The sequence below is a fragment of the Hemitrygon akajei genome, chromosome 22 (genome assembly GCF_048418815.1).
Source record: "Hemitrygon akajei chromosome 22, sHemAka1.3, whole genome shotgun sequence".
Classification (NCBI taxonomy): Eukaryota; Metazoa; Chordata; class Chondrichthyes; order Myliobatiformes; family Dasyatidae; genus Hemitrygon; species Hemitrygon akajei.
The window spans coordinates 57490149-57507268 of NC_133145.1; the positions used below are offsets into that span (position 1 = coordinate 57490149).

A 17120-nucleotide genomic window follows, 5' to 3' on the forward strand; every position below is an offset into this window, starting at 1 on the left:
GCTGTATCAGTATAACTAAAGTCAAACTATTTATCATCTTTAAGCAGTCAATTAAATTTTCTGAACGTTACCCCAGTTTGACTCTGTACACGGTGCTGAAGCTTACTTCTATAATTGTTTCCATTTATTTGGTCAGAGTGTTTCACCAGTTAGAATTGAGTGGGTTTCATGACTAACCTCATTCTGGTTACTCGCCATGTTAATGTGGTTTGAAAACAGGTTGTCTGAAGAGCACCAAGGATTAACAGTTTCTCTCCTGCAGTGAACTACTTGACTGTTTTTCTCCTTGTAGTCCAAAACTGGAAGAGATCAAATGTTGTGACCTACGGTAATCTAATGGTGCACAGGTTTCTTGTGGCAGGCCAAATTTGCAATTTCAGCCACTTCCAAGAACCATTCACAAAGAAGATATTTTGTTTTCACGATACATGACCAAATACTGATATTTTCAGTCATGTTTGAAGGCACAAATGCCAGTTTTGTTGCTCCCTTGCTGCCATTGCCTGCACCTTTCCAGCCCTGCACACACCAGTGCGACGCTTGATGCTCAGCAGAGCCAGTGTGGAAACACACACAAAATGCTGGAGGAACTCAGCACGTTGGAGAGGAATAAACACAAACAGTCAAACATTTGGGCCGAGACCCTTCATCAGTACTGGAAAGGAAAGAGAAAGAACCAACATAAGAAGATGGCGGGGGGGAGGCACTAAGCTGGAAGGAGATAGGTAAAGCCAGGAGAAGATGGGTGAGTGAGGGAGGTGGGATGAAGTAAGAAGGTGGGAGGTGATAGGTGGAGGAAGTAAAGGGCTGAAGAAGAAGGAATCTGATAGGAGAGGAGAGGGGGCCATGGAAAGAGGAGGGGCACCAGGTAGAGATGATGGGGAGTGAGGAGCTGAAAAGGGGAAGAAGAGAGAAGGGGAAGGAGGGAAAATTACCAGAAGTTAGAGGTTTTGATGTTTATGCCATTAGATTGGAGGCTATCTGGACGGAATATGAGGTTTTGCTCCTCTGATCTGCGAGTGGACTCATCGTGACAGCAGGGGCAGTCAAGTGCTACATTTGCTTCTGAAATCCATGAGCATTGCACACTGATGCAATGAGCTTCTCCTTGCAAAACTGCAGCGCTGTCCTGATGATTGCTGGCAAACTGACCGCAGGGCCAACTGGCATGACACACCACCACACAGGTCGCCGTGACAGCGTAGCGGTTAGCGCAATGCTATTACAACCCAGGGCATCAGAGTTCAAGGTCTAATCCTGGCATCCTCTGTAATGGGTTTGTGCATCCTCCCTGTGGAATGCATGGGTTTCCTCCGGGTGCTCCAGTTTCCTCCCACAGTTCAAAGACGTACCGGTTAGTAGGTTAATTGGTCATTGTAAATTTTTCTGCTGAAGGGTTTTGGCCTGAAACATTGACTGTACTTTTTTCCATAGACACTGCTTGGCCTGCTGAGTTCCTCCAGCATTTTGTGTGTGTTGCTGAGATTTCCAGCATCTGCAGATTTTCTCTTGTTTGTGATTGTAAATTGTCCCATGGTTTGGCAGGAGTTAATTTGGGAGATGCTGGTGGCTCAGAAGGCCAGAAAGATCCATTCCGTGAATTAAAAGAAAATCAAGGATAGAGGCAGAGTTGCATTGTTAGTGAGTGTGGAAAATTAATGCCCGCTGATTTAGCAATAATAAATATCTTCACCACTAAGAACACTGAGAAGACCAGCAAATCGTTAATTAAAATACTTACAATAGTGAGAACGTTCACAATGGTCATTCTGAAATGAGGCCATAGTGGGTGCTTGCAATGGAAAACAAATGATTGATAATTATTTGACACAAGAAATTTATTCAGCCATTGTTTTGAATTCAACTCTTTTGGGGAAATAAAAATTATTGAATTAGATGATAGATAGATAGATACTTTATTCATCCCCATGGGGAAATTCAACATTTTTTCCAATGTCCCATACACTTATTGTAGCAAAACTAAATACATACATACTTAACTCAGTAAAAAATATGATATGCATCTAAAATCACCCTCTCAAAAGCATTAATAATAGCTTTTAAAAAGTTCTTAAGTAGTTTACTTAAATACATTGAGTCCTAACCCCGGCACTTTAACATATCTTACTCCTGGCAGTTGAATTGTAAAGCCGAATGGCATTGGGAGTATTGATCTCTTCATCCTGTCTGAGGAGCATTGCATCGATAGCAACCTGTCGCTGAAACTGCTTCTCTGTCTCTGGATGGTGCTATGTAGAGGATGTTCAGAGTTTTCCATAATTGACCGTAGCCTACTCAGCGCCCTTCGCTCTGCTACCGATGTTATACTCTCCAGTACTTTGCCCACGACAGAGCCCGCCTTCCTTACCAGCTTATTAAGACGTGAGGCGTCCCTCTTCTTAATGCTGCCTCCCCAACACGCCACCTCAAAGAAGAGGGCGCTCGCCACAACTGACCTATAGAACATCTTCAGCATCTCACTACAAACATTGAATGACGCCAACCTTCTAAGGAAGTACAGTCGACTCTGTGCCTTCCTGCACAAGGCATCTGTGTTGGCAGTCCAGTCTAGCTTCTCGTCTAACTGTACTCCCAGATACTTGTAGGTCTTAACCTGCTCCACACATTCTCCATTAATGATCACTGGCTCCATATGAGGCCTAGATCTCCTAAAGTCCACCATCATCTCCTTGGTCTTGGTGATATTGAGACGCAGGTAGTTTGAGTTGCACCATATCACAAAGTCCTGTATCAGTTTCCTATACTCTTCCTCCTGTCCATTCCTGACACACCCCACTATGGCCGTGTCATCAGCGAACTTCTGCACATGGCAGGACTCCGAGTTATATTGGAAGTCTGATGTGTACAGGGTGAACAGGACCGGAGAGAGCACGGTCCCCTGCGGCGCTCCTGTGCTGCTGACCACCGTGTCAGACCTACAGTCTCCCAACTGCACATACTGAGGTCTATCTGTCAAGTAGTCCACTATCCAATCCACCATGTGAGAGTCTACTCCCATCTCCGTTAGTTTGTGCCTTAAGATCTTGGGCTGGATGGTGTTAAAGGCACTAGAGAAGTCCAGGAATGTAATCCTCACAGCACCACTGACCCCATCCAGGTGAGAGAGGGATTTGTGCAGCAAATACGTGATAGCATCCTCCACTCCCACCTTCTCCTTATACGCAAATTGAAGAGGATCCCGGGCGTGCCTGGTTTGTGGCCTCAGATTCTGTATTATCAGCCGCTCCATGGTCTTCATCACGTGCGACGTCAAGGCAACAGGTCTGAAGTCATTCAACTCCTTTGGTTGTGGTTTCTTCGGTACCGGGACAATACAGGATGTTTTCCACTGTCTGGGTACTCTTCTCTGCTCCAGGCTCATGTTGAAGATGCGCTGTAGTGGTTCTCCCAGCTCAGTCGCACAGGCCCTCAGTAATCGTGGGGATACTCCATCCGAATTATCACAGTATAGAAGATTGTTAAACCAAAAAATCACAGTGGAGTTGCTGTCATATGGGTGATGGTCTACCAGAAAGATCCTTGATGTTAAACAGTGCTTGTAAGGGAATCTTTGGTTATTAGCCTGAGTCATTGGGTATGAGGCCAAGTAGTTGGTAAATTCAAAGTGGAGTTCTGATTGGTGAGGGCGTCAGAGGTTAGGAGAGAAGGCAGGAGAATGGGGGTGAGAGAGAAGATAAATCAGCCATGTGGGAATGCCAGAGCAGACTCAATGGGCTTTATTGCCTAATTCTGTTCCCATGTGTTATGGTCTTATCCTTTCATCACTGTCGGTTAAATTTCTGAAAGTCCATTTCTAATGGCCTAAGGAGTACTTCATCACAGCATCTGCTATGATTCAAAGTGACACAACCTCAAAGGCAATGGGTATATCTCATAAATGTGCCAGTGAAGTTCATGTCACATATAAGAGTATCATAAATGATCACTTCTACAATAATGTTAGAGAGAGGCTAATTGGTCATTGTAAACTGTCGTGTGATTGGGCTAGTATTGAACAGGTGGGTTGCTGGGTGGTGCAGCTCATTGGGCCGGTAGGGCCTGTTCTGCACTGTCACTCTAAATAAAATAAAATAAAAAGTAATCCGGGGATTACAACAGTGTTTCAACCAGATCCTTTCCTCCCACAAATGCTGCTTAATCCTCTAAGTTCCTCCAGCAGAAGTTAAAACTTCTTCTTAAGTTAATAGTTTATTAACTATTTTAAAATCATAACAAATTTGAGAATAGATTTGAAATTGATAGAGGTGAATGCCTTGAGAATAAAATCTATATGATAATATTGATGTTCAATTAATTTATTGAGATTTTGCATTATTCTCAGAGCTCTCCATTTTTTTCCCAGTTAAAACACCACCTAAAGAGCTTCTCAGTGATCCAGCAGCCACATTGTTCCAGGTATGTCCATTGACACTTCCCACCTGTCCATTTCCTGCAGATTTAATATAGAGCTGAGTGAAAGTCAACAGTAAATGTTTTTTTCTAAAATAATGTTCATATGTTTTATCATATATTTAAAATGCTTTTTCACCTTCTTGGTTTGGGCTATGCTAATGAACTATGATCAAAAGCAATTTTGAACTCATGGCTTTGGAGAAAGATCTTGTGCTTGAAGATTGTTCAATGTACATAGCATTGAAGGCCAGTTTATTATCTTAGGATGAAGGTGCAGGGGTAGAAGAATATTTAAGAGACAATATTTAGGTGAACAGCTATTAAAGTTGTTATGATGAAGTTTGAGGTGATGTGGGACCTAAGGCTTCTGTATCTCCTGACTAATGGCAGTAGTGATGGAGAGTATGGCCTGGATGAGGGGATTCACTGATGATAGTTACTGCTTTCTTATGGCAGCGCTCCAGTGGTGGGGAAAGTTTTGCTTGTGATGGACCAGGCTGTATCCAACACATACAGTAGTCTTTTTCATTTGTGGGCATCGGTGTTTTCACGCCAGGCCACATCCAGTTAGGATATGCCACTGTGCATCTATGGAAGTTTGTCAGAGTTTTTGGTGACAGGCCAAATCCATGCAAACTTCTAAGAAAATAGAGGTGCTGTCATGCCTTCTTTGTGATGAAACGTTTGAGTTGACCTCAGGACAGATCCTCTGATATGTTAACACCAAGGAATTCAAAGTTACTGATTCTCGGCGCCTCTATAAGGACCGGCTCGTGGACCTCCAGCTTCTTCCTTCTGTAGTCGATAATCAGATAACCAAACTCTTTGGTTTTGCTGATATTGAGTGAGAGGTGATTGTTGTAGCACCAACCAACCAGGCTTTCGATCTCCCTCCTGTATGCCAATTTTTCACCATCCTTAATTCCATCTTACTACATTTTATTTTCCACCTTGTTGCAAAAAAAATGGATGTTGATATTCAATACTTTGATTTTAGCTGAAAATTAAAACATGAATGATGTGTCTGGAAACTTTTTAAAATTAATTTTCTGGAAACCAGCTGGAGGACTTAATAATGATGAACAATCTTATTGTGTTGACATTGCTTCAAAGAAACTTAAGTTCCCTTTTAATGGTTGTATTGTATAAAGGATTATGCATAATTAATAACAGAAATCTAATTAAAGATTCGTAATGAAAGTGGTTAAACTCTAAATACTTGTGTTTTCAATTTGAAAGATGATTCAGAATGTCTTAATTAGCTCAAGATATGGAAGGGTGGGTATAATAACTGTGGATGCCAACCTGCTCTTTAATATTGCTGTTCTCTACAACTCTGAGACGAGATGTCTGAAGATTTGCTGTGTTCCAGGCTTTCACTAATTTTTAATCAGGTCCTCGGCAGTAATGTTTTTGATACTTGCAACGCACATCTGATCTTTTGTTTGGTCGTTGCTCTGTACTGACTTTGAAGTGTATAACTCAGAAGAGTTTGATTAGTAAGGCTATGTGCCTAGTTGCTTTTGTAATTATTGGCACCCACTTGTGATGAGCGCAGAAGCCTTTCAAGATTACCAGCAGCTTCACAGTCGTATGATACAAGTGTCCATACAAGGGAAAAGTTAACAAAGCAGGCTGTGATTTTTCATTAATGATGAGCCACCTGACTCTTGCATTGATATTATCGGTATTATGTTGCCTTTTTATAGGGCTCATGCAGCAGAAAGTAGTAATTATAATTAATACATTTATTCCTGTGCAAATTACTCAAAGTTCAAAGTAAATTTACTATCAAAGTACGTACATGTTACCATGTGCAAACCTGAAATTAATTTTCTTGCAGGAATTTACAGAAATTTTTTTTTAAAAATAGGATCTGCAAAAAAAACCTACTCATAAATAAAGACTGACAAACTGCAATTGAAGACAGATTGTGCAAAGTAAAATAAATACTGAGAACATGAGTTCTGGAGTCTGTGAAAGTAAGTCTTGTAATCAGATCAGAGTAGTGATGAGTGAAGTTCAGGAGCCCAATGGTTGTAGGGTAATAACTGCTCCAGAACCTGGTGATGTGGGACCTAAGATTTCTGAACCTCCTGCCTGATGGTAGTAGTAAGAAGAAGGCACACGGCCCGGATGGTGGGGGTCCTTGATGATGAATGCTGCTTTCCTGTGGCAGCACTCCATGTAAATGTGCTCAAGGGAGGAGGGCTCTGCCCTTGATGGACTGGGTTGTATCTACCACTTTTTGTAGACTTTTTGATCCCTGAGCGTTGGTGTTTCCATACCAGCTGTGAAGCAACCATTGCAACTAAGTCTATATTAATTGCTTTCAATAACGATGCCTTTCAATTGAAATACATTTTGCTAAATTAGTAACAAATTGGTTTTCAGTGTTTCCCTTGCTGGCGTGTATACAACATTGTGTATAACTGCATTTTGTAGGCAATGGATTGTGTTTCCATTCTGGCCCGAGTTAACTGCCCCATCTGAAATGGTTATAATTAATAACCATGGATCAGCCATGGACCAAATAGCCTAATTCTGCTCCTATATCTTACCATCTTATGCTCTAATCACCCTGGGAGTACTAGATCACATTGTACTTCTTGTTATGTAGATTCATCATTGTTTGTCTACAAATTGTCATGTTTTGGTCAGATTAATCAAAGATGTCATTTTGGGTAGAATATTGTTTTTAAATTCCTAGAGCAGGTTTCATGTACTTGTAGCTGCGATGAGAAGAGGGCCTGTCCTGGGTGATGAGGATCCTTAATGATGTCCTGGATACTGTGGAGGCCAGTGCCCATGATGGAGCTGACTGAGTTCGCAACTCTCCGCAGCTTCCTTCGATCTTGTGCAGTAGCACCACCGTCCCCCGTCCCCCACCCCACCGTACCAGACGGTGATGCAGCTAGTTTGAATGCTCTCCATGGTACATCTGTAGAAATTTTCAAGTGGTTTTGGTGACGTACCAAATCTTGAAACTCCAAATGAAATATAGCCACAGTCGTGCCTTCTCTGTAGCTACAATGATATGTTTGGCTCCTTATTTGAAAGAGTGGGCATGAGGTGAAACATTTTTTGGAGAAATCATTTTAGTTGAAAATTTGCATAAATTACGTATTACTTGTATTAGAAATTTTGCCAAATACCCTGATGAAACATCCAGGACAATCACACAGAATTAGCAGGAAGTCTCCATTTAGCGTTGTCGCTAACTTAAATCATATGGTGGCAAATGTACTTGTTTCAAATACCATTGTGTTATATTCAACACTTGAATTCTTCAACTATTGGAGACTTTTATATCCAGTGAAGTGCTTGATGACTTGGAATACTTTGTCAATTTTGGGAATAATTGGTATGTCTTTGACAAGCAAATGGGTTTTTTTCTGACATCAGTAAATACGGGATCTTGTATTTTGAAATTAGTTTGCTGAAAGTCTGGCAAAATTGGATAAGCTGTGACATAAAATTACTTTTCATTTCTAACAGCCAATTGGAGGATCGACTTTTTAAGATGTATTTAAGGACTAACTATCTTTTGCAATGATCTGTCATTACAGGTCTTTATAATTATATGTAATATTTCATGCATTAGCACAATCGGAAGGATACTTGAGTACCTTTGAAACGTTAGGCAAGCCACACTTGTCAACAAAGTTATCACATGTTATAAACCAGCATATTGCTGAACTTTTCAGCAGCTTCAGAGAAAATTGTGTGTTTCAGAACATACTCAATGGCCTCTTCATTTGGCACCTTCTACACCTAATAAAGCGGCCACTAAGTCTTCTGCTGCTCACACAGGACATCCTCCAGAGCTTACCAGGAATGGTGTGAAAAACAAAGAAGTGTCGACTGAGTAGCAGTTCTGTGGGTGAAAACACTTCGTTAATGAGAGAGGTCAGAGGAGAACGGCCAGGCTGGTTCAAGCTGACAGGAAGGCGACAGTAACTCAAATAACTTCACATTACAACAATGGTGTACAGAAAAGCTTCTCTGGATACACAACAGGTTGAACTTTGAAGTAGATGGGTTACAGCTGTAGAAGACCACAAGCATACACTGAATAGCCACGTTATTGGGTACAGGAGGTGCATAATAAAGAGGCAATGAGTGTGGATTTAAGCTGCTGTGACTTGTATAAAATATAACTGCTCCTTGTGTTCAGAAGTTCAGCTCTTTAGGCGATATATAAAACTTTGGCAAACAAATGAAGTTTTTTTATCCAAGTGTAATCCTTTTTTTCCCTCTTTCTGCATGAAGGTTTAATTATCCATTCATGTTAAAAACAAAAATGTGTTATTTGAGGGTTACATTTCTGAGTGTTTTGGAACTTTAAAGAATGGCTCACCATTCCATAAAAACAGCATTGGGGTTTATTTTGAAGATATTTTACAGATGCCCAGATAATAATGGTTTAGTGTTTACAACAAAGTATAGGTTCTACATACTCTAAAGGTGTGTATTAATTACCATGGACTTTTAGATCCACCCTATATCGTCTGTCATGCATTAGAATTTAAGTATTTGCCTCCACCCATCTACTGTTTAAGGCTGCCCACGTGAATAGCATCATAATGTCAGACACCATGGTGTGGGTAGGGTTTCAGAAACTTTGCCTTCTTTCACTAGTAAGGGTCACAGAAGGCTCCATTGTTCATTTATGTTATATATTATGGGCATTCTGTTTTGTTTCAAAAACTATAAAGCATACGTGTTTACGTCGAGCTGTTCAAAAGTTCTATGCAACAACATAAAGATTCATCAACAGGTTTTCCCTTTTCATTTACGAATAGTTACAGTAATTATGAAGTAGCATAAAAAATACTAGGATTTATATGAAGTATTTTATGACCCTTGGGAAATCCCAAAGTGTTTTGATAGAATATTGCCTGATAGAGTCATGACGACTATCAGAATATGTGAGAGAAAGAGCAGAATAGTTAGCAAAGTAGCAGAACAGAATGTATCCAGTTAACATTAGCTAGTCAGGATGCAAAAGTTAGGGAGTAAGGAGGGTCTGCGCTGAGAATATGATTTTACATCTTTTGGTCTCTACAGATAGAAGTACAGTTTTAAAGTTTATACTATGACACGATATATACATACTGAGTGCATGTTCATGTTCATGGTCTTTTGCTGCTATTGCCCATCCACTTCAATGTCCAATATGTTGTTTGTTCACAGATGCTTTTCTACTCACCACTGTAGCAACACATGGTTAGTTGAGTTACTGTCAGTTTCTTGTCAGCTTTAACCAGTCTGACCACTCTCGTTAACAAGATGTTTTTGCCCACTGAACTGCCACTCACGTGATGTTTTTTTTTTGTTTCTCGCACCATTCTCTTTAAATTCTAGAGACCGTTGTGTGTGAAAATCCCAGGAGATCAGCAGTTTCTGAGATACTCAAACCTCCCCATTTGGCACCAACAATCATTCCATAGTCAAAGTCACTTAGATCACATTTCTTCCCCATTCTGATGTTTGGTCTGAACGACAACTGACCCTCTTGTCCATGTCTGCATGGTTTTATGCATTGTGTTGCTGTCACATGATTGGCTGATTAAATATTTGCATTAACGAGCAGATGTACCTAAAAAAGTGACCATTCAGTGTATATAGACAGTCGTGAACTTACAAATTAGGTATAGAATCTGCAAATAAGGCAATATAAGTAAATATAAAATTACGCTTTGTAATAATGGGAAGGAGAACATAATATATTTCTTGGAATTATTTGGAGTTGAGGTATAGGGACCTGGGAGGCCAGCCGCACAAATCTGTGAAAGCAATAATGCAGGTTAATCAGACCATGTTTAAAAAAAATCATCATAGTGGGAATTAATTCCAGAGGGAAACAATTGAAAAATAGGGGATTGTGTCAAATAAAGGCAGAATGATTCAAAGTTCAAATGAATTTATTGTCAAAGTACATTCTGTACATGTCACCATATACAACCCTGAGATTCATTGTCTTGCAGGCATACTCTGTAAAACAGAGAACCATAATAGACTCAATGAAATACCGCACCCAGCAGGACAGACAAACAACCAATGGAACAGAAAGCTATATAAATAAAAAAGAAATAATAATAATAAATAACTAAACAATAGATATCAAAAACATAAGATGATAAGTCCTTGAAAGTGAGTCCACAGGGTTTGGGAACAGTCCAGTGATGGGGCGAGGAAAGTTATCCCCTCTGGTTCAGTTTGGTTCAGGAGCCTGATGCTTGAAGGGTGATAACTCTTGATGAAACTGTTGGTGTGGATCCTGAGGCTCCTGTGCCATTTTCCTGTTGGCAGCAGCAAGAAGAGAGCATGACCTGGATGGTGGGGGTCCTTGATGATAAATGCTGCTTTTCTGAAACAGTTCTTCAGGCAGACATAATCAGTGGTTGGGAGGGCTTTACCTCCGATGGACTGGGCGGTATCCACTATTTATTGTAGGATTTTCCATTCAAGGGCATTGGTGTTTCCATACCAGACCGTGATGCAACCAGTCAATATACTCTCCACCATACATCTATAGAAATTTGTCAAAGTTTTAGATGTCATGCCGAATCTTCGCAAACTTCTAAGGAATGATGATAATACTCATCCCTTCAGGAAATATCTATAGAGAATGAAACAAATTTCCAGTCAATAAGAATTGAGGTGAATTTTGTCAGAAATGTTAACTGTTTCTCTCTCCATGAATGCTGCATGATCTGTTGATTATTTATAGCGTTTTTTGTTTTCATCTTTTCATAGTGCTTTTCTTTGAAGTTTTGTTAAAGGTTAGTTGAACCTTGGCTAGTCCTTCAGTAAATGACCAGTTTTGCTCTCCATATAATAAAAAGAAAAATGCCCTTTGAAAGTTAATAGATTGTAAATACATTCTGGTGTTTATATGTTTATGCAATTTTATTCCATAAAGTAATAGAATTTATGAAAATCTATACGTAAGCAAACACTGACAAGCAACTTATATTCAAGATACGACAAATTGTGCAAATAAAAAAACCATTAATACTAAGTGACACGCACAAAGTACTGGAGGAGCTCAGCAGGTCAAGCGGCATCAATTATAAACAGTCGACGTTTTGAGCCAAGACCCTTCTTCAGGACTTAATGCTGAAGACACGAGGTGTAGAGTCCTTGTGAGTCTGTGGGTTGTAGACTCAGTCGGAGTTGTGGTGAGTGAAGTTATATATCAAACTGTCCTTGTGACCATTGAAGGTGTTTTGGGTACAGGGAGAGTGGTTGAAACAAGAGCTAAACCCATTCAGGGACACATTTAACAGGAATCCAGGAAAAACTTCAATGAGAGAGTTAAAAAGAAGGTGGAATTCCCCAGCAAAGGGGATACTTGTCACAGATAACATGGCACAGCAAAATGGCTTGGAGTTTTAAACCTAGCTTGTAATAATTTCCTGGAGGAGTCTCAAGGTTTTAGATGGAATAGACTGTGTATATTGGGATATAAACATTATCACAGTTGTTAGAAACAGGCTGGACGGATCAGAAGATCTGTACTGTGTTCAAACTATTGTAGTGCATGGAAAAAATAATAAATGAATAATTTAATGATTTAAGCCATGCAGTGAAAACAAATTACACAGTGGGATCTTCTTTTTTACCTGACAGCTATGCTGAGAGTCTGGAGAGCCTCCTTTGAAATGTTCTTTAATGAGAGGCTAACATCAATTCTCTGCTTCCTGCCTCTGATGTTGGTGCAATTTATAAATATAGCAGATTGTTCTTTCTGTCCAGCTGCAATCAGGATTTTTTTTAAAAAGAAGGTTTAACATCACAAGGTAGTTTTATCTCTTGCGTATGTTTTGGTGTCTGAACCTCCTTTGTAGATGGGCACTTGCCACACGGAAACACTTAAAACAGAATGAGTGATCAAAACAGACACGAGCAATCATGGTAAATGCTAAACTTGTACTCACAAATTACAACAGTCTCAGAGAGAAAGGTATTCTTTAGGCATCTGAACATGTAAATACCAGCTTTTTGATCTTGATGTGTACCAGAAACAAAGTGCATGTTAACCATTTACCACATTAAAAAATGTTTCAGTTACTCATTCCGTCGCAGCCTTAGTGAGTTTATGTCTACATATTCCCCCATTTGCTTAGCATCATTTTAAGACATTGTTTTGCACAGTTAAATTATTTTAAAAATCCTTTTAAAAAAAAAGACACCTATTGTGCAAAATCAGTGTTTGTCTTACGCTGCACTATTTAATTATGGATTCATTAAAATTACAAGATGGGCAACTATTGAATATCACTTCTTGAATTTCTAGTGAATAATTCTGGGTCTTTGCATTCTTGAGCTCTGGGGATGAGGGTCAGAATAGCTGTTGGCATCTATTGTGGAATTGGTGCTGACTGCTGTCATTAAAAAGAAATGACTAAACCTACTTTGTGAACTTGGTGTATATTAAAAATAGACAGCCTGGGGCAATTTTCAGAGGTATTTTTATTCCTGAGGTTACCATTCAAGGTTTTCCCATTTATAGTGTCATCCGAACTTATGGATGAGGTTACTCCCTCAGGGTTACTCCTAGCGATCCATAATTCTTTGAATACATTTTATACATTTGCCTGGCAGAGAGCCAGCTGTTTTGTACGTGGCTGTAGCTTTCTGTATATTTGATTTAGCCAGCCATTCAGATCTTCAAAGCTTGGAGTAAATTTATTATCAGAGTACATATATGCCACCAGATACAACCGCAAGATTCATTTTCTTGGAGGCATACTCAATAACTCCGTAGAATATAACCATGACAGAATCAATGAAAGACCAGCATGCCATTCTATTAAGATGGAAGTTGCACTGATAATATTATGAGATTGTGTGTGTATATTGATGAGAAAATGTGCACTAATTTTACAGTGTTAAACACCTTAGTAACAGCGTAGATGACTGGGATTGTTGGCCAGCCCAAACTATAAACGGTGTACTTGCTGTCTTAAGATATATACAACTTCTTCATTGCTAGCTGTCTGTCCAGCCCATGTGCTCTTCAAGCTTCTTCCATTGAGAAGGAGGTACTGGAGCCTTTGGCCCCACTCCACCAGGTTCAGGAACAGTTATTACCCTTCATTACCCTCACTCACCTCAATTCTGAACTGACTCCACAACCTTATGGACACACTCACAAGGACTCTACAACTCACGATCCCAGAATTATCTATCTATAGACAGTACTGTGCGAAAGACATAGGCATGTAATTATAGCTAGAGTGCCTGAGAGTTTTGCACAGTACTGCGGTCATGTTATATATTGCGTCGTACTGCTGCTGCCACAAAAAGAAACTAATTTCATGACATATGTGAATGATGATAAACCCGATTCTGATGTGGGTCTCTGTTGTGGGCTGAGAGTGGGAAGGGGGCGGGGAGAGGGAGATCATGGTTGGGATAAGGGGAAGGGAGAGGGGACAGAGTGGGAAGCATCAGAAAGACATTTTCTAATGATCAAGATACCAATTGTTTGGAATCAAATGACCTTGCCTGGTGTCTCAGGGCTGGGTATGTCTGTACCCATGCCACCCCGCTCCTGACACTCCTTCTCTGGCACTAGTACCAAACCTCTCCCTTGGCACTCCACCTTCACCATTCCCAACTGATTAAAGTTTAATATCTTTATATAACGTTCTTTGTTGGCTCCAGCCAGATCTACAAACTTGCTCTCTGCTCCACGCTGACAAATGCAGTACTGTGCAAAAGTCTTAGGCACCCTAGCTATATATACAGTATATGTGCCTATTTCTTTTGCACATTGGTTGTCAGCCCTTGTGTGCAGTTTTTATACAGTGGATTGTACTTCTTTGTTCTACTATGAATGCCTGCAAGAAAATGAATTTCAGGGCAGTATATAGCGACATATACATACTTTGATAATAAATGAACCTTGAACTGTCCTCTCAGCTTGCCACCTTTATAGTCTCTCCGTCTATCTTACCGATAACCTCTACAGCTCCCACAATCAGAATTCTGAACAAACACAGGTCAGGCAACATTTGTGAAATCAGAAGCAGTGACGGTGTTTCAAGTCAATGCCTTTTGTTAGAAGATAACCAGAGTTTTCAATCTTAGTTTTCTAGTATCTATGGTATTTTGATTTTCAATATTTATGGATGATTGAAAAGGGCTTTGGCTCGAGTGCCTCAATTCAGAAATATTCATTAATGCCTTTCAGATTAAAGTTAAATATGTTTATACAACATTCTTTGTTGGACCAGATGGCACAGCCTCAGAATAGAAGGACGTCACTTTAGAACAGAGATGAGGATAAATTTCTTTAACCAGAGGGTGGTGAATCAGTGGAATTCATTGCCACAGACAGCTAGCTGTGGAGAGCATATCAATGAGTATATTTAAAACCGAGGGTGATAGGTTCTTGATTAGTAAGGCTGTCAAAGGTTAAGGGGAGAAGGCAGGAGAATGGTTTTGAAAGAGGTAATAAATTAGCCATGATGGAATGCAAGAGCAGACTCAATGGCCTAATTTTGCTCCTATCTCTTACGGTCTAAGTCAAGAAATGATGTTGCTGTGAGTGGTGTAAAACCTCCATAAGCATGGTACTCTGCATTACTTAGATCAGCTGTGAGTCCCTAAAGATCACATTTGCATGTCCACCCCTAACAATAATAAAATCTGGGAGAGAGGCAGTGGCAGGGATGGCAATTCAAATAACTTAATGCCACCTTGTCCTGTAGAGCTCCTGAAAAGGGCCCTTTGGAATCACAGTTATTGTTTGCGAGAGACTTTTACCTACTGGTGTGACGGACCTTTGCCAAACATTTAGAACCCTGGTTCTAAGTGCAACATTGGGTAAGAACTGGGGACCACTGTGGACAGCAGTGTTGGAGAGGTTATGGCTCTCTGATGTCTGCCATCCCTCTTGATTGTAAGAATATTTTAAAAAAATAACAGGGTCAAACAATTTGGCTCCTTGTGCCCGCTTTGTCATTCAGAAAGACCTTTGCTGGTGGTAAGCCTAACAGTACATGAACCCACAAACAATATCTCATAATTCCTTTATAACTATTCATTTACTTTATAATTTGTAGTAACTTTATGTCTTTGCACAATACTGCTGCTGTACAACAACAAATTTCACATCATGATAGTAATAGTAATAGTAAACCCTATTCTGATTCTAAATGTAATGAAGTAGAGCTATCCTGGGAATTCCCAGGAATTGCTGACAACCTTGCAGCCTGGGTAGTCAGCTTTGCAAGCAGCCAGACGGAACAGAAATGGGGCAATGGGAATATCGTGCATTGAGTTTTGCATCATGGGGTTCCATTATACCTGGATTCCATTGATTAGAGTCAGGAGTTGTAGATAGTTCCTTAAAGAGATCTACTTGGCTCTAAAGCTTCTATGTCTGTGAAAACCTATGATTCCCTGAAAGCATTGCCCCATATTCCCTAACTCCATTGTACCCACGCAAAAATAAAACACTTAACGCTCGCTCATCCATTAAAGTGTCTCCACAACCAATAATCTCACTTTAAGGACACTTTCTCTTGTTATTTCGTATCCTCGTTATTTATTGCTATTTATTTATATTTGCATTTGCATAGTTTGTCATCTTCTGCACTCTGGTTGATCTTTCATTGATCCTGTTACAGTTACTATTCTGTGGGTTTGCTGAGTATGCCTGCAGAGAAGTGAGTCTCAGGGTTGTGTATGGTGACATATACGTACTTTGATAATAAATTGATTTTGAACTTTGAAAAATAAGTTGAATATACACAAACTGCTTCCCCGCCACTATCTGTAAGAAGTTTGTACACTCTCCCTGTGACTACGTATGTTTTCTCCAGGAGATCCAGTTTCCTCCCACATTCCCATGGTTAATTGGTTAGTTGGTCACATAGGTGTAATTCTGTGGAGTTGGCTCATTGGGCTGGAAGGACCTGTTACTGTGCTCTATCCCTAAACATAAAAAATAGAAACATTTTGCTGTCATCCCCAAGCACCTTAGAACATCTGATTAAAGAAATCAAACACACTAGTAACTTCAGTACCTTTCTCTCTACCATAGTTGGTTTATTAATAGAACACTAAATTAAATAATTGTTCTTTTGATTGGGTTTACCCTGAACAATTTGGTTCCATTACTTTGCCCATCTTAATGAAGCTGTCCCATTTTGAGACTTCCCAATTACCTTTTTATTTGTTAACCCATCTAACACCTAGCAAGTGATTATCTCGGTAGTTTTTTATTGGGATCACAAGACCCTGGTGGACATTGGTAATGTAGAATATTGCAAATCTGTTCATTGGAGATACCGACGGTGGGGAAGCTGTTCTGGTGAGGATCACCTTGGATGCAGTAGCCTGTTCTAGCCGCCTAGGAGAGGGAACGTGGGCCTCCACTGTTAGTGCTGGTGTGGAACTGGCCCACCCAGTCAGTGCCGCCCTCCGATGTTCACTTGGTGCTGTCCTCAGGTAAAACAGATGGTCCTCCGCACTGACGGGCACTGCTGTCTGTTTTCTCTCTTGCATGCTTCGACCCCATTCAACGATCTATTGTTTCATCAGCAGCAATTGTTAGATTGGAGAATGACCCCAACTAGAAATTTACTTACGGGGTCCTGATGTGACTTGGAAATCATAGACTACACCACCCCCTATCTACTTCCCTGTAGGACATGTGAGCATTCCAGCTCACGCCTATGCAGAAA

General features: G+C 40.2%; 1 protein-coding gene across 2 annotated transcripts in view; it reads left to right on the forward strand.

Moving 5' to 3' along the window:
* Positions 1-17120, forward strand: part of aspscr1 (ASPSCR1 tether for SLC2A4, UBX domain containing) — a 290192-nt gene that overhangs the window by 194604 nt on the left and 78468 nt on the right. For both annotated transcript variants that reach the window (XR_012095994.1, XM_073026315.1), the window contains one exon: positions 4364-4416. Coding sequence is in view for 1 of the 2 variants with exons in the window: in XM_073026315.1 (XP_072882416.1) it covers positions 4364-4416 (53 nt within the window). In the remaining variant the exon portion in view is untranslated. The remainder of the gene's footprint in view (positions 1-4363; positions 4417-17120) is intronic.